This window comes from Hyperolius riggenbachi, chromosome 3 (genome assembly GCF_040937935.1).
Source record: "Hyperolius riggenbachi isolate aHypRig1 chromosome 3, aHypRig1.pri, whole genome shotgun sequence".
Taxonomy (NCBI): domain Eukaryota; kingdom Metazoa; phylum Chordata; class Amphibia; order Anura; family Hyperoliidae; genus Hyperolius; species Hyperolius riggenbachi.
In genome coordinates this window covers 212,891,806-212,913,448 of record NC_090648.1, presented here as the reverse complement: position 1 = coordinate 212,913,448, position 21,643 = coordinate 212,891,806, and the positions used below count along the sequence as shown (strand labels likewise).

The window sequence follows — 21,643 nt, the reverse complement described above, 5'->3', positions numbered from 1 at the left end:
TAATGGTTAATAGCAAATCCACCTTAAATGCTAGAAACCCTAAATTTGCAGGATATATTAAGGAGATAATTAGGAATAAGAGGAAAAAACTATTTTTCAAAAAGACCTTATAGTTTTTGAGAAAATCGATTTTTAAAGTTTAGAAGGAAAAAAGTATAGTTTTAAATGCGGTAAATGTAACTTTTAGTAGCAAACCTAACGGTAGTGTAATTTTACATGCATCAAACAAAAAGCGCAATAAATTTCCTGACGGGGTTTCCAGGGGGTCTATATGCAGCCGCAGCGCTTTGGCCAGGGATCGCTATATAGCTGCAATATGGCTGTATGAAGATCCCTGGCATTTTTTCCTATTTTTTTTTATGTTTAGAGTGTGGGAATTTTTTTTTGTTTAAATTATGTGGGGTAGCCAGAATGTGGAGCTCTGACTGATTGGGACTTCACACCCTGACTATACCAGCTGCAAAAAAGGTCCCCTAATGCCGATTTTTGTTCCGGGGTATATGTTGGGGGGGCCCCCAGGTTTATTTTGCCCTGGGGCCCCATTGTTGCTTAAACCGGGGTGGGGTTTGCAGAGTTGTATGTGCTCCAAAAAACAAGGATGAAGGAGGATTATGATTGCTGAAGCGGGAGCTCACCAGCCATGCATCTGCTCACATGCCCGTCCTGGCCACGCCCCCAAGAAGTACATTTTTTACAGAGTAAAATGAGCCATAAATTACCTTTCTCCTACGTTACTGTCACTTACAGTAGGTTGTAGAAATCTGACAGAAGTGACAGGTTTTGGACTAGTCCATCTCTTTATAGGGGATTCTCAGAGATATATTTATTTTCAAAAGCACTTAGTGAATGGCAGTTGCTCTGTCCAACTGCCAAAAACTGTGTAGGGAGCAGGGAAGCTGGCCGGCATCTTTGTATAAATCCCTTTTAGGGAATATCTTTATAAAGAATAAAAGCCTTGCCTATGAATCCCCTATGAAGAGATGGACTTGTCCAAAACCTGTCGCTTCTGTCAGATTTCGACTACCTACTGTAAGTGACAGCAACATAGGAGAAAAGTAATTTATGACTCATTTTACTCTGGGAAAAAACATACCTCTTAATTGTGTATGTTTGCACATATTTTAAATGTTACAGTTTTTTGCTGTAGTGCCCCTTTAAGGTTTTCCATACAAAAGATGTCTGCTGGCTTTGCTGAATGGTGGTGGGTAGTGTATGGACCAGTTTGAGGAGGGAACTGTGTTGGGGTGAACAGGCTTTTAGGCAAAATACTGCTATTTGTTTGTGATACTCACCACTTCGAAAAGAGTGCTTTTGTTTTCGGTGTATGTGTATTTTGATGTGCTAAGGTTTAATATTACCATCTGAAAACTTAGTCATTGGGAATCGTTAATAAGAAAAAAAAGCCAGATACTTACCTTAGGAGAGGGAATGCTCTGGGTCCTAATGTGCCTTCCATCTCCTCTCCCGGTGCCCGTTCCAGCACAGGATCCCCCGTAGCAGCATTTGACCAATTTGGTCAAATACTGCTATCTCCGCCGCTGAAGGGAGGCTTTGAAAGTCTTCAGGAGCTGTAGTGCTCCTGAAGATGAGCCACTCCATACTGCGCACGCACAAGCTCTCTCTCGCGCGCGCACTCGCGCAGTATGGAACTGCCGGTCTTCGGGAGGACTCGGCTCCTGTAGTCTTCCGAAGTCCCCCATGGTGGGGAATTTGAACAGAGGAGCTGCCGCCACAACAAGGGCATCGGGAGAGGAGAGGGAAGGCTCATTAGGACCCAGAGCCTTCCCTCTCCTTAGGTAAGTATCTGGTTTCTTTTTTTATTATAGACTGACAATGACTTTAAGCTTGGTACACGCTTTCAATTATGATTGCCCAATCACTGACCAACTTTACCACCTCCATGTAGTGTGAGGGGCAAGAGATACAGTATTGAATACTATGAGGAGATTGTGTAGGTATACCCTCATACTACATGAAGGTGGTAAAATTGGTCAATGATTAGCCAATTATAATTGAAAGTGTGTACCAGGCTTTAGACTTTCGGTTTTCATTGTAGTTGGGTAGAGACAGAGATACAAGTAATTTATGCAGCTTGGAAATAAACCAATCAAATGCAGGAGCTGCACAAGACAAAAGTACACTACATTATGCGGTGATTTTAATATTCTGGCTGATCAGAGTATGTGTTAAATAAAAGCATACTGTGGTTCCCGTTGATCGCTGTAACTAATCTCTGGAAGAGACAGTGAATAGTCCTTTATTCTTTAAAGATGACTGCAAACAAACATTTTCTCCCTCTGGAGAATACAAATGCGCAGAGACCATGCTCGTTCTATGGGAGGTTAGTCCATGGACTGTCCTGGAAGTGCATTCTGTTTGTTAAAAGATCAGAGTGCACTTCCAGCGTAGCTACAGCAAGTGACAGTTGCCTGGTTTCACAATCTGAACTGGTTAATCAAAAAAGGGAGTAGCTCCAGTCTTGTTGCTTGTGTAACCATAGAAGCAAACCCAAGCTTTCTTTCCTTTTCATAAAGCTCGTAGGTGGGCTGACTGTGGTGACAGGTAAAATAAGGTAAGATTTTCTGTCATCTTTATACAGATTTTTGTCTACCTACATTTGTACAAACCAAACTAACTGCATGTGGGACAGTTTAATATTTAGGGAAAATATTGTCATAAACTAAAACTGCTATAACCATTGGTAATACTCATCCGTTGCCACTGTTGTTGCTATGTTAGTTTCTGATTATATAGAAATTGTAATGAATTACCTTCTATAGGTAAAGTAAAGCGTCTTGTTTGCAGGGTTGGGAAAAACAAAGCTTCCTCATACCAGGATACTATTAATTAGATTGTTAAGAATGTGGAAATGTTCATTTACACTTTGGCCTTTCTATAGCAATTAGTAAACTAATGTATCAATCTCTGCAGTTATCAGGGCCATATAATACTCTATGTAAACATCCTGAAATATAGGAAGTAGCTTTGTTAATATTTATATAAAGTTCTATCCAGTCTTTGTTGATGAGAAAACGCAGAGTTCATTCCATACAAGTAATCAGGATGGAGAAGAGAACTGGGTTATTTGAAAACGTATTTCTTGTACAACTATTGCATCTTCAGTATAGACAGTTATGTATGTAACAGTTGGACATCCAGGCAAGTTGTTTGTTGTTGTTTTTGTATTTTTTACAGAAACATGCATGCTCCTATTGCCTGTGCTGATGTTGTGTTTGTGCCAGTAGAAAGGGAATGCAGCAAGACATCTTCAGCACTGGTCTGGTTAAACAATAGAAGCAAAATTATATTATTTAACCACTTCAGGACCACAGTCTTTCTACCCCTTAAGGACCAGGCACTTTTTTTCCATTCAGACCACTGCAGCTTTCACGGTTTATTGCTCGGTCATACAACCTACCACCTAAATGAATTTTACCTCCTTTTCTTGTCACTAATAAAGCTTTCTTTTGATGCTATTTGATTGCTCCTGCGATTTTTACTTTTTATTATATTCATCAAAAAAGACATGAATTTTGGCAAAAAAAATGATTTTTTTAACTTTCTGTGCTGACATTTTTCAAATAAAGTAAAATTTCTGTATACATGCAGCGCGAAAAATGTGGACAAACATGTTTTTGATTAAAAAAAACCCATTCAGTGTATATTTATTGGTTTGGGTAAAAGTTATAGCGTTTACAAACTATGGTGCCAAAAGTGAATTTTCCCATTTTCAAGCATCTCTGACTTTTCTGCGCACCTGTCAGGTTTCATGAGGGGCTAAAATTCCAGGATAGTACAAATACCCCCCAAATGACCCCATTTTGGAAAGAAGACATCCCAAAGTATTCAGTGAGAGGCATGGTGAGTTCATAGAAGATTTTATTTTTTGTCACAAGTTAGCGGAAAATGACACTTTCTGACAAAAAAAAGAAAAAAAAAAAGTTTCCATTTCTTCTAACTTGCAACAAAAAAAAATGAAATCTGCCACGGACTCACTATGCTCCTCTCTGAATACCTTGAAGTGTCTACTTTCCAAAATGGGGTCATTTGTGGGGTGTGTTCACTGTCCTGGCATTTTGGGGGGTGCCTAATTGTAAGCACCCCTGTAAAGCCTAAAGATGCTCATTGGACTTTTGGCCCCTTAGCGCAGTTAGGCTGCAAAAAAGTGCCACACATGTGGTATTGCCGTACTCAGGAGAAGTAGTATAATGTGTTTTGGGGTGTATTTTTACACATACCCATGCTGGGTGGGAGAAATATCTCCATAAATGACAATTGTTTTATTTTTTTTACACACAATTGTCTATTTATAGAGATATTTCTGCCACTCAGCATGGGTATGTGGAAAAATACACCCCAAAACACATTATACTACTTCTCCTGAGTACGGCGATACCACATGTGTGGCACTTTTTTGCACCCTAACTGTGCTAAGGGGCCCAAAGTTCAATTAGTACCTTTAGGATTTCACAGGTCATTTTGAGAAATTTCGTTTCAAGACTACTCCTCACGGTTTAGGGCCCCTAAAATGCCAGGACAGTATAGGAACCCCACAAATTACCCCATTTTAGAAAGAAGACACCCCAAGGTATTCCGTTAGGAGGATGGTGAGTTCATAGAAGATTTTTTTTTTTGTCACAAGTTAGCGAAAATTGATTTTAATTGTTTTTTTTCACAAAGTGTCATTTTCCGCTAACTTGTGACAAAAAATAAAATCTTCTATGAACTCACCATACTCCTAACGGAATACCTTGGGGTGTCTTCTTTCTAAAATGGGGTCATTTGTGGGGTTCCTATACTGCCCTGGCATTTTAGGGGCCCTAAACCGTGAGGAGTAGTCTTGAAACCAAATGTCGCAAAATGACCTGTGAAATCCTAAAGGTACTCATTGGACTTTGGGCCTCTTAGCGCACTTAGGGTGCAAAAAAGTGCCACACATGTGGTACCGCCGTACTCAGGAGAAGTAGTATAATGTGTTTTGGGGTGTATTTTTACACATACCCATGCTGGGTGGGAGAAATATCTCTGTAAATGACAATTGTTTGATTTTTTTTTACACACAATTGTCCTTTTACAGAGAGATTTCTCCCACCCAGCATGGGTATGTGTAAAAATACACCCCAAAACACAATATACTACTTCTTCTGAGTACGGCGATACCACATGTGTGACACTTTTTTGCAACCTAGGTGCGCTAAGGGGCCTAACGTCCTATTCACAGGTCATTTTGAGGCCTTTGGATTCTAGACTACTGCTCACGGTTTAGGGCCCCTTAAATGCCAGGGCAGTATAGGAACCCCACAAGTGACCCCATTTTAGAAAGAAGACACCCCAAGGTATTCTGTTAGGAGTATGGTGAGTTCATAGAAGATTTTTTTTTTTGTCACAAGTTAGCGGAAAATGACACTTTGTGAAAAAAAAAACAATACATATCAATTTCCGCTAACTTGTGACAAAAAATAAAATCTTCTATGAACTCATCATACACCTAACAGAATACCTTGGGGTGTCTTCTTTCTAAAATGGGGTCACTTGTGGGGTTCCTATACTGCCCTGGCATTTTACGGGCCCAAAACTGTGAGTAGTCTGGAAACCAAATTTCTCAAAATGACTGATCAGGGGTATAAGCATCTGCAAATTTTGATGACAGGTGGTCTATGAGGGGGCAAATTTTGTGGAACCGGTCATAAGCAGGGTGGCCTCTTAGATGACAGGATGTTTTGGGCCTGATCTGATGGATAGGAGTGCTAGGGGGTGACAGGAGGTGATTGATGGGTGTCTCAGGGGGCGTTTAGAGGGGAAAATAGATGCAATCAATGCACTGGGGAGGTGATCGGAAGGGGGTCTGAGGGGGACCTGAGGGTTTGGCCGAGTGATCAGGAGCCCACACGGGGCAAATTAGGGCCTGATCTGATGGGTAGGTGTGCTAGGGGGTGACAGGAGGTGATTGATGGGTGTCTCAAGGTGTGATTAGAGGGGGGAAATAGATGCAAGCAATGCACTAGCGAGGTGATCAGGGCTGGGGTCTGAGGACGTTCTGAGGTGTGGGCGGGTGATTGGGTGCCCGCAAGGGGCAGATTAGGGTCTAATCTGATGGGTAACCGTGACAGGTGGTGATAGGGGGTGATTGATGGGTAATTAGTGGGTGTTTAGAGGAGAGAAGAGATGTAAACACTGCACTTGGGAGGTGATCTGATGTCGGATCTGCGGGCGATCTATTGGTGTGGGTGGGTGATCAGATTGCCCGCAAGGGGCAGGTTAGGGGCTGATTGATGGGTGGCAGTGACAGGGGGTGATTGATGGGTGGCAGTGACAGGGGGTGATTGATAGGTGATTGACAGGTGATCAGTGGGTTATTACAGGGAATAACAGATGTAAATATTGCACTGGCGAATTGATAAAGGGGGGTCTGAGGGCAATCTGAGCGTGTGGGCGGGTGATTGGGTGCCCGCAAGGGGTAGATTAGGGTCTAATCTGATGGGTAACAGTGACAGGTGGTGATAGGGGGTGATTGATAGGTGATTGATGGGTAATTAGTGGGTGTTTAGAGGAGAGAATAGATGTAAACAATGGATTTGGGAGGTGATCTGATGTCGGATCTGCGGGCGATCTATTGGTGTGGGTGGGTGATCAGATTGCCCGCAAGGGGCAGGTTAGGGGTTGATTGATGGGTGGCAGTGACAGGGGGTGATTGATAGGTGATTGACAGGTGATCAGTGGGTTATTACAGGGAATAACAGATGTAAATATTGCACTGGCGAATTGATAAAGGGGGGTCTGAGGGCAATCTGAGCGTGTGGGCGGGTGATTGGGTGCCCGCAAGGGGTAGATTAGGGTCTAATCTGATGGGTAACAGTGACAGGTGGTGATAGGGGGTGATTGATAGGTGATTGATGGGTAATTAGTGGGTGTTTAGAGGAGAGAATAGATGTAAACAATGGATTTGGGAGGTGATCTGATGTCGGATCTGCGGGCGATCTATTGGTGTGGGTGGGTGATCAGATTGCCCGCAAGGGGCAGGTTAGGGGCTGATTGATGGGTAGCAGAGACAGGGGGTGATTGACTGGTGATTGACGGGTGATTGACAGGTGATTGACAGGTGATCAGGGGGGATAGATGCATACAGTACACGGGGGGAGGGGTCTGGGGGGGGAGTCTGGGGAGAATCTGAGGGGTGGGGGGGTGATCAGGAGGGGGCAGTGGGCAGGGGGGGGGGATAAAAAAAAATAGCGTTGACAGATAGTGACAGGGAGTGATTGATGGGTGATTAGGGGGGTGACTGGGTGCAAACAGTGGTCTGGGGGGTGGGCAGGGGGGGGTCTGAGGGGTGCTGTGGGCGATCAGGGGGCAGGGGGAGGGAAATCAGTGTGCTTGGGTGCAGACTAGGGTGGCTGCAGCCTGCCCTGGTGGTCCCTCGGACACTGGGACCACCAGGGCAGGAGGCAGCCAGTATAATAGGCTTTGTATACATTACAAAGCCTATTATACAATGTAAGTGCGGCGATCCGGGTGCTAGTAACCCGCCGGCGCTTCCGAACGGCCGGCGGGTTACTACGAGCGGTGGGCGGAGCCAGTCCCCGGCGGCTGATCGCGTCACGAATGACGCGATCGCCACATAACCACTCCCGCAGCCGCCCCCGCCGATGGGCGTATTGCGGTCGTTTGGGCCCGGACTTTGCCGCCGCCCATCGGCTGGGGGCGGTCCTTAAGTGGTTAATATGGCTTACAAGCATTTTTATCATGATTGGCCTGCCTGTACCAATAAATGCAAGGAAAATCCCCGTACTGACACATCCATCACAGTTATTTTTGTTGATACATTCTTCCATTAAGTAACAACCAGATATCAAAATCAAATAAGAATAGATCATTTTTTTTACGTATTTGATTATTCTAACATTTCTTAAGGTGAATATATTAATCTGTCAAGCTACTTTTTCCTACGTTTTCTAGTTATCTCTTTTACTAATTCTCAGGCAGAATACTGACTTGAGACAAATAGTATTCAAAAGTTTTGCTGATGGTGACTTTTGAAGGGCATATAAATGCACTGCTAGTGGGTGCCAAGCCTAAGGGAAAATTCAATGATGTGACATTACTTTGGGCAAAAATAACAAGCAAGCTCATGGTGAACCAGAACTCATTGTAATGTGTAAGGGGCTACAATGGTCCAAAAAGCCCCCTTACTAAAATGCTATGGAAAACAAAAGTTTGCTTACTTAAAACAGAAAGTATTTGCAATAATTCCTAGTTACCCTTAGAAGCTAAACACACCTCCAGATCTGCTGGAATGCAATGATGTGTCAGCTTGTTATTTGTACAGAGCCATAATATTCCAACATGCATACAGACTGTTTCGGATTGGTTGATCCTCATAACATTTGTAATTTATACTTACCGTAATTTTAAGTGCTTGTGATTTGAAAAGCTCTTGCTACTGTAATGCTATGTGTGTGATCCGACTTGAGGGATGTGATGTTTGAAAAAATGTAATGATATTACATTAGCAGGAGCTTTTCAAATCACAAGCGCTTAGAAAAGCTCTGCTAGTGGCTCCCACACCCAAGAGCCTTTTTCCACTAGTGCCTCGCGCAGCTGCGAGACTCCCTGGTCTGCTGGTCGCTGACGAATCCCATAAGCCGTGCCATGCACGGCTATAAGATTCGCAGCCTCCTGCACGGAAACTGATGGCAATGTCAGCCGAATCGCAAAGGTAAGCGATTCGGCCGGCGGCGCCAATGTTTCCTATGGCAGAGTTTCCCCGCGTGATTTGCCTGTGGGGAAACTCTCTGAATTCGGCCCGGTTTCCGCGCTAGTGGAAACGGGCCCTAAATGTTAATTACAGATGGATGCAGAATGTTAGGAATGCTATATTTCATTCCACTTAGAAAATGCAAGCTTTCTAGCTTTCATGCTGTTTCTTGGGCTTCAATAATGTCTGAGTCACCCACGTCCTACAAGCATACAGCCAGAGCAGTCAGAACATGCGAATTGCAGAGAATTACCAAAACAGCCAGGCAAGAAACGGGAATCGGTAATCTAAATACTGCCAAAATGTGAACTCAAGCTCACAGTTGGATTTTTCTGTTCTCTTCTCCTTTCACCTGACTCCTTGAAGTTATCACAGGTAAAGCCTATAAGAGACAAAAACAGAGTATGGCCAAGTGCACACCAAGCGGTTTTGGTAGCGTTTTCAAAAACGCTGCGGCTTCGGAAAACGCTTGGCTAATGTATCTCAATGGGATGGGATTCAGCAAACCGCAAACGTGGCTCCTGCAGCATTTTTGCGGTTTGCAGATGCGTTTCTGCCTCAATGTAAAGTATAGGAAATGTTCAAACCGCTCTGAAAAACGCTAGATCAGAGCATTTTTCCAAGCGTTTTTTGTTACAGAAGCTGTTCAGTAACAGATTTACTGTAGCAATTTATGAAATCTGCTACACAAAAACGCTCCCAAAAACGCTAGGCATGTTTAGAGAACCTCTCTAAACATGCCTAGAATCGCTCTGAAAATCTGCTTCAAAAACCTCTAGCGTTTTGCGGATCTGCTAGAGGTTTTTGGTGTGCACTGGGCCTGTCTGTCTGCTTTGCACTTTTCTTAACCTCCTTGTCGGTTATCCCGAGCTCAGCTCGGGGTAACCTGCGCAGGAGGATTTCTCAGGCCCCGCTGGGCCGATTTGCATAATTTATTTTCCCTACACGCAGCTAGCACTTTGCTAGCTGCGTGTAGTACGCGATCGCCGCCGATTCACCGCTACTCGCCGCGCCGAGCCGCCCCCCCCCCCCGCCCCAGACCCCTGCGCAGCCTGGCCAATCAGTGCCAGGCAGCGCTGAGGGGTGGATCGGGATTCCCTATGACGTCCCGACATCAGTGACGTCATCCCGCCCCGTCGCCATGCCGACTGGGGAAGCCCTGCAGGAAATCCCGTTCTGAACGGATTTCCTGCTTACTCTGATCGCCGGAGGCGATCGGAGTGGGTGGGGGGATGCCACCGCTTAGCGGCTACATGATTTGAAAAAAAAATAAAATAAAAAACAAGTGCTGCGCTGCCTCCTTGCCGGCGGGAATTAGACCGGCAAGGAGGTTAATGAGCAAAGACAGCAAATGGTTTCAGGCAGCAGGGCAGGTGTCATACCTCTCTTCATGTGCTTGACAATCTTCAGTATTCTGTTGAGTCACACGTACGCATTGCGTACGTCTTCACCAGAGCGCCCCGCAAGGGACAATAGTCTTTGCAGCCTAGTGCCCACCAGGTCACCCGAAGGATAACTCCAGCTAGTGGTCAAGAGAATTGTGATCCCTCAGTGCAGAGATCCAGTAGATGACAAGCAAGTCAGGGTAGGCAGCAAGCAAGCGTGATCAATATCCAAGCCAAAATTGAAGGCAGGCAGCAAACAAGTATACACGGCATTCAAGCCAAGGGCTGGGGCATGCAGCAAACAGCGTAGTCAGGGTCACAAGCAGAGGTCAAACCAGAGGAGAGAGATCAAGAGTTGTCAGGCAGGCTAGGTCACAATGGGAATATCAGCAGAAGCAGCTTTGGACAAATACAAGGCACACAGGAACCAACACTTAACTGTCAGAATGAACAACATTAGCTGTGAGCGAGGGCTGGACTTTTATAGCATCCACCGCACCCTTTGGTACAAAAGATTTTACACCGTACCTTTGCACAAATGTACGCCAAACTAATCGCATGGGCATGCAAGGCCAAACGCCTTCACGCATAGACCTACACAAGCCCCCAGCCATAGCCAGTAAACTATGGCCTGCAGCGCACATGTGCACAGACTAAGGAGGTTGACAGAACAGGAATGAGGACACTTGAGTATGACACATCTAAAACCCTGGCTGGCTCAGTGTGCCCATAGTCTCTTTTTTTCTATTATCTGAACCATGCTAATTTTCTGATCTGGTACCAACCTTGACCTGACTTCTGCTTAATTATCAGGTGCGCTGACTTTTGCTACAAATACCAAGCAGAACTTAATGCCATCTGCCCCAACTGCCGTTATAAATACTGACCAAGCCTGGTTGCTTTCTGCCCTGCTTTCTGCCATGAATACCATCCCAGCTTGATAGCCATATGCCCTAGTTTCTGTTTTGGGCTGTGACCTTGCATGTACCCTTCTGCCTTCAGGAACATCCTCTATGAGACCTGTCTTCCTGTTTGGTCCAGTAGGGCAAGCCTGGGGACTGTAACCTGGCAGTCATCAGTAGCAATGTAGTCTGTTGCCCAGTAGGAGTAATAATCCATCATCTCTTGTCTTGTGCATACAGGTGTGGGGGTGGTCAACAGACAACGGGGGTCCCGGTGGTGCAGTAAGTCACGACAGGAAAAGGAAAGCAAAAAAAAATGAAATGTGTACTCACAAAGGAAGGATGCGGAAAGGCAACCAACCGCTGTAGACAGACGTAGATCTATAAACCCGACTACACTCGGGTGTCCAGGCAAGCTGGGTGTGTTCGCGCTCTTGATGAAAAAAGTAACTGGATAGGCTTTGAGGTGGCTAGGCCATGTAAGACCCAGGCGGTATACCCCTCCAAGGGAGGGCGAACGGCATAACACATCTCTTTTTCCCTCATCCTACATTATTGCACGTCAACTGCTGGTTTCCATTTATAACAACAATTTAAAAACAATCATGCAGGCCTGTGGAGATTAGCCAATATTTCAGGAGTCTGAGGACCTCTGCAAGCCCAAGACTTCAAGCAAGGATAATCAGTTCATCTAATTCTTCAGCATATGTAGAGATAAGTTTTTGCTACAAAAGAAAATAAAAAAAATTATACCTTGTATTGATTACTGTTAACTGACTTTTTATTTTGTGGTTTTGGATAGGAAGAGTGAGGACTTCTGCCAGTTTTAAATTCCCTGTCTATCACCCTGTTAACATTTTTACTCCGTTTTTATTTAGTTGATTGGCATGACCTACAAAGCAAGGGTGAACACATTTCCTCAGTGGTGAAACTAGTAAAAATTATCTTTGTAGTAATAATGAGAAGGGCCACTAATTCTGTCAGATCATGCCTGATGGCTTTTTTTTCCACTAGGGGGTTGTTGTCTAGGTAATTTGGGCTATCTTGTTGAAGTCTGTCAGGAAATGGCAATAAAGAAAAGAACAGACTGACATTCATGCCTCTGTGAGGAATTACCGCTGTTATTTTACTTGTCTTTGGTGAATACATTTTTTTTGCAACCCCCCCCCCCCCCAAAAAAAAAACAACACTGACATTCTAACTGCTCATACAAACCTAAAATAAAAGCTTTGGCATTCCACTCTAGAGCCACCCTGTGTCACAAATGTGAATAATAAATATATGTACAGATGCAAAGAGTGATAAGTCCCCTGCCCTATGTTTTCTTTTTTGAGGCATGTAGGTTAAATAATTTCCTCTCTGAGTGCCAGGAAGTCTGCTAGATTCTTTTGCCTTCCTCAGTAAACAGTATGTGAGAATGTCTACTGGCACCACTGAAATATTTGCCTTCTTGTCATGTAACAGTGCTGACTTGCTAATGAAACTGCCTGCTTTTGGAAGCAAGTGTAAGTACTCTCCACATCCTGAAGTCCTGGTTTACATGTTTATCACTAGACAAAAGTTGGACTGTGTGTGACAAGTATGTAGCAAGTGCAATATGAGTCTGCAGACAGTGTTCCGTGTCTTCCGTGATCCACAAATGCCAGTCTTTGTTTTTGTTGTTAAACAAAGCATAAAAAAACATTGCCACTGAATGGGCTTGCTATCTAATCTTAAAGTAAACCAGAGACAGTAATATAGAAAAATTTGATACTTACCCGGGGCTTCCTCCAGACCCATAAGCATGTCTAAGTCCCTCGCTGTCCTCAAACGGTCTTCCATTCAGCTGCAATCAGCCCCGGTAACTGGTTCAGTTGCATCAGCTGGGGTCTTCTGCGCATGAGCAGGAGGTCCACGCATGCGCAGAAGACCCCGACTGACGAGACTGAACCAGTTACCGGGGCTGATTGCAGCTAAACGGCAGACCACAAGAGGATGGCAAGGGGTTCAGACGTGCTCATAGAGCTGGAGGAAGTCCCAGGTAGGTATCAAAACTTTCTATATTATGGTCTGTGGTACACTAAAAACGCTGAGAAACCCTCTCCAAACACTTGTCCTGAACCAAAAACAAGGTAAATATTACAATCTTTTCTAGCACAAATTACTATACTTCTTTTGCCTAGCACACAGCATGTGTTCTCTCCCACATTCCGGCTGAATCGGGTTGGGCTGCTTAGCCTTTTATTTCCCAATTGCTCATTATACTCAGGGGAAACAGCCACATCCTGGTGCAGATCTCATTACTCATCTGAGCACCTGTCTCAGGTAGGACACACAATCCCAGAGCAGATTAAAAAAATCTGGGACATACATACACATCATTGATCCCTGACTGTCTCTTTCTGAAATTGTTACACATGCTAAAGAAGATGTAGCCCACTAATCCTGTCACCAATATCACATGACTAGAGATGGGATGAATCCCAACTTTCCTTGAATCTAAATCAAAATCTCAATTTTCTTGAATCTTTTGAATCTAACGAATCCTGTATATAAGAATTGTGTGATCAGTGTAAGAATGGCAGTTAGACTTACAATAACTACTATTCTTACATGGATCATACAATTCGTATGTACAGAATTTGTACGAGATTTGAAAGGTTTGAGAAACACGAAAATCTCTTTGTATTTGGAATTGAGGAAATTTGGGATTCATCCCATTTCTAATTGTGACACTTGGCTAATGGAAGCAGCTTAGGGAGGGATTGGTAATAAGTCTCACTCCATAAGCATTTGGACATGGGTTCCGTTTAAACAAAAATATAATTTTGTATCACTGCAGGCTTAGTTCACATTTCTAAAAATAGTCAAGTGGTACTTGACTTTTAGTTTGGATAATCTCATATTTGATATACATTTTTCAAATTATATTTACAGGTCCTTATTTTACAACTTGGACTTCTATATATGGACCAACTGCAATGGTTGTAAAACTAATTTAGGCATCTTTGGACCATATTTGCCTTACTAGAAATTTGACCACACAAATGTCATATCGGGTCAGCAATGGATATGTCAGCTTACCTTCCCGCTATGGGTCTGTTGACAACTATCAGCACCATCTTGATACCGGAAAGAGGTCTCCTCGATGGTGCTCCAAAGATCTAGGCAGTAGTTGGTATGGGTGGGAATCTCCAAGACCCTCTGGTCTGTCAGAACTTGAGAAAAACATTGAGGTAAGACTTTTCCCTCGTTCAGTGTATTACACTTTTATACTTTGTTCTTACATAGAATTAACCTGTTACTACATAAAGCTAGTTAAACTAGTAAGAAGATAGTTGACTCAAGTGAGATGAGGCTTCCTCTATGCCATCTTTTAACTTGGTCACACTGAATCACTGTAGGATGTATTGTACACATGCTTTCTGTGCTCCTGTGCTTGCTCAATGCAGTTGGTCAGGACAAAGTTATTATGCATGCATTGTATCCTGAAGAGGTTTAGTTCAGCCAAAGAGTAAGATGAAATGAGAGGAACTAATTTCTCCATTGTCTAATGCTACATACACAAGATACAATTTTCTGACAAATTGACTGTCAGATTGATTATTTCTGACACGTCCGATCTGATTTCCGATCGATTTTCCATTCACTTGTATGGAAAATACAGTGATGTGATCAATTTGCCCCCTTCCTGATTTCTTATTCTTTTGCATGTTTGTCACACTTAAATGTTTCTGCTCATCAATAACCATTAACTATTAGTCAAAGATAACATAATTGAACACAAAATGCAGTTTTAAATGATGTTTTTTATTATTTAGTGAGAAAAAAAACTCCAAATCTACATGGCCCTGTGTGTTAAAAAATAACTTAACTGTGGTTTATCACACCTGAGTTCAATTTCTGTAGTCACCCCCAGGCCTGATTACTGCCACACCTGTTTCAATCAAGAAATCACTTAAATAGGAGCTATCTGACACAGAGAAGTAGACCAAAAGCACATCAAAAGCTAGACATCATGCCAAGATCCAAAGAAATTCAGGAACAAATGAGAACAAAAGTAATTGAGATCTATCAGTCTGGTAAAGGTTATAAAGCCATTTCTAAAGCGGTAAAGGTTATAAAGCCATTTCTAAAGCTTTGGGACTCCAGCGAACCACAGTGAGAGCCATTATCCACAAATGGCAAAAACATGGAACAGTTGAACATGAACCTTCCCAGTAGTGGCCGGCCGACCAAAATTACCCCAAGAGCGTACAGAAAACTCATCCGAAAGGCCACAAAAGACCCCAGGACAACATCTAAAGAACTGCAGGCCTCACTTGCCTCAATTAAGGTCAGTGTTCATGACTCCACCATAAGAAAGAGACTGGGCAAAAACAGCCTGCATGGCAGATATCCAAGGCGCAAACCACTTTTAAGCAAAAAGAACATTAAAGCCAATGGGTACCGCTGTAAAAATAAAAAAGTCAGATACTCACCTAAGGAGAGGGAAGGCTCGGTCCTAATGAGCCTTCCCTCTCCTCTCCCAGTGCCCTTGGTGCTGCGCTGGCTCCCCCGTTCGCGCCCGCCGCCGCAGGGACTTCGGAGTTCTTGGGAGCACTCGGGCTTCCGAAGATGGGCCGCTCCATACTACGCACGCGCGATTGTGTCATAGAGGGCGCTCGCGCGTGCGTAGTATAGAGCGTCCCGTCTTCGAGAGCCCGAGTGCTCCCGAAGGCTTCCGAAACATCCCTTTCGGCAGTGGAAGTGGCAGTATTTGACCAAATTGGTCGAATACTGCTGTGGGGGATCCTGCGCGGAACCGGGAGAGGAGAGGGAAGGCTCATTAGTACCGAGCCTTCCCTCTCCTTAGGTGAGTATCTGACTTTTTTATTTTTAAAGCGGTACACATTCACTTTAAGGATTGTCTCAATTTTGCTAAAAATCATCTCAATGATTGCCAAGACTTTTGCTAAAATACCTTGTGGACCGACGAGACAAAAGTTGAACTTTTTGGAAGGTGCCTGTCCCGTTACATCTGGCATAGAAATAACACAGCATTTCAGCAAAAGAACATCATACCAACAGTAAAATATAGTGGTGGAAGTGTGATGGTCTGGGGTTGTTTTGCTGCTTCAGGACCTGGAAGGCTTGCTGTGATAGATGGAACCATGAATTCTACTGTCTACCAAAAAATCCTGAAGGAGAATGTCCGGCCATCTGTTAGTCAACTCAAGCTGAAGCGATCTTGGGTGCTGCAGCAGGACAATGACCCAAAACACACCAGCAAATCCACCTCTGAATGGCTGAAGAAAAACAAAATGAAGACTTTGGAGTGGCCTAGTCAAAGTCCTGACCTGAATCCTATTGAGATGTTGTGGCATGACCTTAAAAAGGTGGTTCATGCTAGAAAACCCTCAAATAAAGCTGAATTACAACAATTCTGCAAAGATGAGTGGGCCAAAATTCCTCGAGAGCGCTGTAAAAGACTCGTTGCAAGTTATTGCAAACGCTTGATTGCCGTTATTGCTGCTAAGGGTGGCCCAACCAGTTATTAGGTTCAGGGGGCAATTTATTTTTCACACAGGGCCATGTAGGTTTTGAGTTTTTTTTCTCACTAAATAATAAAAACCATCATTTAAAACTGCATTTTGTGTTCAATTATGTTATCTTTGACTAATATTTAATGGTTTTTGATGAGCAGAAACATTTAAGTGTGACAAACATGCAAAAGAATAAGAAATCAGGAAGGGGGCAAATCGTTTTTCACATCACTGTAGATTGGAAAAATCGATGAAAAATCAGATTGGACCTGTCGGAAATAATCGATCTGAATCAGAAAATTGTATCGCGTGTACCTAGCATTAAGCTGAGTAGTTTAAACTAGTAACAGAGATATTTGAAGGTGTGTTACAATGTAATGTTGCTTGATAAAGTGAACATGAAATATAGAGTAAAAGTTTTCCTTGATCTATGTTACTTCCAGAACCTGAAGTCCAGCCACTTTGCGATCTGGCTGGCCAATGTGTGAAGTAGCTGACTAATGCGACCAAACCATGAACAACTTTTGTTTAACTTACATTTTTGTACTTTGGCCAGTCAGAACATGTGTTAAACCATAATTACTATTTTTGTTTTTTTAGAATTTACAATTGCAATTTTGATTTCTTGAGTTAAAGTAATTTCATGTCAATTTCATACAATTAAATAAATGCATTGTATTGTATGGTGTACAAGAAAAATGTTTACATATGAAAAAATACATTTTTTTGCACAAATGCATTGATGTCTATGGAGCATAAAAAAAACAAATGTTTGCATATGAGAAACATTTATTTGCTTACATGCTTTATGGGCACAAGAAAGTAATATTTTGCAAAATTGTTCGTCCTGGCGAAATTCCACATCATAATTATGATTATAGATTATATGGAAAATTAATCTTGCAACAGTCTGATATTTTGCATTACAATTTCACATAGGATTTTGGAACTTCAATGTGATATTACTTCTATGCGAAAGTTGAGGTTTTCACTTGTAAGAACGTAAAATGACAGGGTCCAGCTGGCCAAGTCACAAAGCCTTTTCCAGAGCAGTGGTAAGAGCCACCTGAGAGATGACTGAGGAATAGTGGTGTAAAGCAGTGACCTGAAGCTTGGAAGGAGCAGTGGCAAGCGGGCAGACATAGGTGGAATACTAAGGGGACATTGAGAGCAGAGCAAGGAACAGTGGACATGGAGTGGAGGTGCAGAGCGGAGACCGGAAGGGAATAGAAGTGATGAAACACAGAGAGCGATAAGAGGACAGAGGTTCTTGAATGCCAACACCAGCCCTCCGCACTGTGTTCTCTGTACCTGCTTGCCACCACTCGACTTTGCTCACTGCCGCTATAATAGATATTTCTTCAAGACTTGGCCAACTGGATCCTGTCATTTTGCATTCTAGCTGTCCAAAGTCCAATAATGTAAGTTAAGCAGAAGTTATATTCACATATTAGTTACATCAGTCAGCCAATTTTCACATTGGCCAGCCAGATCCCGAAGTGGCCATCTTCGAGCTCTGGCCATAACATATATAACAATTCCATCACAGTAATCTCTATTAAAGCGGAATGAAACCCAGCATTTCTACTTTGCTGTAATAAATTATTTACAGCATATACAACCAGCATTTTTTTTTTACTAGAACTGCATTTAAAGGGTTAACACAGGCTTTAGAAGCTTCCCTGCCAGCAGAGCTGGCCGCTTCGGAACTTTACATAATGTTATCTTGTGTTTAATTGTATCAAGTGAGAAATGTAAACAAAGCCTTCTCTCACACTGAACAAGGTCCCCTGAACAAAGTCACACAAGCATAACTGCTTTCTGATTAAGTTAGAGGATTAATAAAGCAGTTATAAATAAAATGCAAAGTCAGCACTCAGAGTAAAATAAGTGTACTTTAGAAACGTATAATTTCTAAATGAACAATAATACTTATGCACAAAAGCAAATATGCTAACCGTATGGCATATAAAAAAATATTATGTCAGGGTTTTATACCGCTTTAACCACTTCCCGACCGCCGTATTGACAATTGGCGGCCGGGAAGTGCACCCCGCAAGGACCGCCGTATTGACAATTGGCGGCGGTCCTTGTAGGGGCATGGGCGGAGCGATCGCGTCATCAGTGACGCGATCCTCCGCCCGGGATCGTTACTTGGGCATTTTGTCTCCGCTCGCCGGCCACTTAGCAGAGCCGGCGAGCGGAGGAATCCGATACTGTAGCCAATCAGAATGTATAAGGCACTTTGTTAAGTAAACAAAGTGCCTTATACGTGCTTCCTCCTCGCCTCGTGGTCTCATTGTTGCAGAGACCACTAGCGAGGAGGAAGCACTTTGTAAGTACCCAGCACACAGCCTTTTTTTGCCTTACAGCCCCCTGATCACCCACCCCAGGCCTCATACCCCCCCTGATCACCCCAGCAGACCCCTGCCTAGCACCCTTGCACCCCTGCAAAACCCCCACCCCCCCCACCTGCCACTAACTAGCGACGCTGCCCCTTAGTTTAGGTCCCTAACTGCCTCCTAGTCACCCCTGATCCCCCCCCCTACCTTTAGATCACCCCCAGACCCCATCCCAGACTACCCCCCTGTATACTGTATACATCTGTATACAGCTACCTTACCCCCTGATCGCCCTCTGATCCCCCTCTGATCACCTGTCTATCACCTGTCCATCACCCCTCAGCACCCCCACCCATCAGAGCAGACCCTAACTGCCCCGCGGGGGTAACCGATCACCTGCCCAGGCCCTCGATTGCCCTCATACCCCCCTCCTGATTACATCCCCTGCTCTTTGTTTACATCTGTCCTCCCCAGCGATCACTAACTGATCTGCGATCAGTAACCCCCTGTGTCTGCCTCTCATCAGATCAGGACTCAGTCTGCCCCGTGCGGGCTCCTGATCAACCCCCCACCCCCTCAAATCGCCCTCAGACCCCCCCCCCTAATCACCGTCCAAGTGCATTGTATTTGACTGTGCTGCGCTTGTATTCGATTGTGCTGCGCTTGTATTCGATTGTGCTGCGATTGTATTTGATTGTCCCGTGATCTGCTTCGATTGTCCCGTGATTGTTTGATTGCCTCTGAGACCCCACTTCCCACCAACCCCCACCCCACCACCACCCCCACCCCCCATCACCTTCCGAGTGCATCAGATTTGATTGTGCTGCGCTTGTATTCGATTGTGCTGCGATTGTGTTTGATTGTCCCGTGATTGGCTTCGATTGTCCCGTGATTGTTTGATTGCCTCTGAGACCCCACTTCCCACCAACCCCCACCCCACCACCACCCCCCATCACCTTCCGAGTGCATCAGATTTGATTGTGCTGCGCTTGTATTCGATTGTGCTGCGATTGTATTTGATTGTCCCGTGATCGGCTTCGATTGTCCCTCCCCCCCACCACACCCAACCCTCCCCCCCCACCACACCCAACCCTCCCCCCACCACACCCAACCCACCCCACCACACCAACCCTACCCTCCCCCCCCCCCCCCCCCCACCACACCCAATTACCACCTTCCGAGTGCATCAGATTTGCTTGTGCTGTGATTGGAGTCGATTGTGCTGTAATTGTATTTGATTGTCCCGTGATTGTTTGATTGCCTCTGAGACCCCACTTCCTTTAACCCCAATACCTCTCAAATACTCCCTTTTTGCTAGGTAGGTGCTCTTTTTTTCTGGGTAGTCTCGGAGGAAAACCCCATAAATTTAGCAATCCACAATGGCAAGAAGGGGGCTTTCCGATGACGAGGTATACAGGTACATGGACCAGTCGGATGAGTTCTTTTGGGAAGAATCATCCGTCGAATCTTCCGGGTCCGAATTTGAACCTGTAGAAAGCAGTGGTTCCCTGACCGATAGTGATGACGAGGCTATGGTCCCGGCTAGAGCCAGGCGTACCAGACCCCAAGTCGTTAGACCGCAGGTGGCGCAGGATCCGCCTCAAGGGCAGCAGGGTGGTGCTAGCGCTGTTGATAGTTTTCTTGGTGAGGCAGGCACCAGCAGCGCAGCATCTCCTGGACTTGGTACCAGTACTTCTGTAGACCCTGGCGAAGTGGTGAGCGTCAGCATGGAAGTCGAAACTGGTACGGTGGCAAGTGCAGTAGTACCCCCGTCGCAGCCACCAAGAAGAAGACGGGCCCGTAGTACCCATAGACTCCCAGAGGTGCTGGCACAACCAGATTGGCAATCCCCTGATTCCGCCGCACCCGTAGTGCCCCCTTTCACTGCCCAGTCTGGAGTCCAGGTGGCGACAGCTCATCTAGGAACGGCCCTAGACTTTTTGCAGCTGTTCATCACCCAGGTTCTCTTGGACTTAATTGTGGTTGAGACCAACCGTAAAGCCACACAATTCATCACCGAGCACCCGGAGAGCATGTATGCCCAGCCTTTCGGGTGGAAACCAGTCCAAGTTTCCGACATTAAAATCTTTTTGGCCCTTATCCTTCACTTGGGACTAATGAAACAGAATGTATTGCGGGCGTATTGGTCTACGAACCCAGTACATCATGTTCCCTTGTACCCTGCTGCCATGTCCAGGACACGATTTGAGTCCATCCTGCGCTTCCTGCACTTCAACGACGACGAAACCTGTCATGAAAGGGGAGACCCTGCTTATGACCGGCTCCACAAAATTCGGCCCCTCATAGACCACCTGTCCTCAACATTTGCAGATGCTTATATCCCTGAACAGAACATCTGCGTAGACGAGTCCCTCTTACGCTTTACCGGGCGCCTTGGCATCAAACAGTACATCCCAAGCAAGCGCGCCCGGTATGGGGTGAAACTGTATAAGCTCTGTGAAAGGGCCACAGGCTATACATGTCGTTTTAGGGTCTATGAGGGAAAAGACTCAAAATTGGAGCCGGTCGGATGCCCTGACTACCTGGGGAGCAGTGGAAAGGTTGTGTGGGACTTGGTGTCACCCTTGTTCCGGAAGGGGTACCATCTTTTTGTGGACAATTATTACACAAGTGTGGCCCTCTTTCAGCACTTAAAGTTAGAAGGAATCCGATGCTGTGGCACTGCGCGGCCTAGTCGCCAGGGCTTCCCCCAACGGCTCGTTACCACCAGACTTCAACGGGGGCAGAGGGCCGCCTT

The 21,643-nt window shown here is 44.7% G+C and overlaps 1 protein-coding gene across 3 annotated transcripts in view; it reads left to right on the top strand.

Annotated features, from left to right (window-relative positions):
- Nucleotides 1–951: 951 nt before the first annotated feature.
- LOC137563335 (rootletin-like) overlaps nt 952–21,643 on the top strand; it is a 149,912-nt gene continuing 129,220 nt past the window's right edge. For 2 of the 3 annotated variants that reach the window (XM_068275671.1, XM_068275674.1), the window contains exons 1-2: nt 2,537–2,572; nt 13,956–14,254. In XM_068275671.1, the coding sequence (XP_068131772.1) occupies nt 14,066–14,254 (189 nt within the window). In that variant the 5' untranslated portion in view covers nt 2,537–2,572; nt 13,956–14,065. Of the gene's footprint in view, nt 1,030–2,536; nt 2,573–13,955; nt 14,255–21,643 lie in introns of those variants that run through there. The other variant, XM_068275673.1, reaches the window with a different exon arrangement.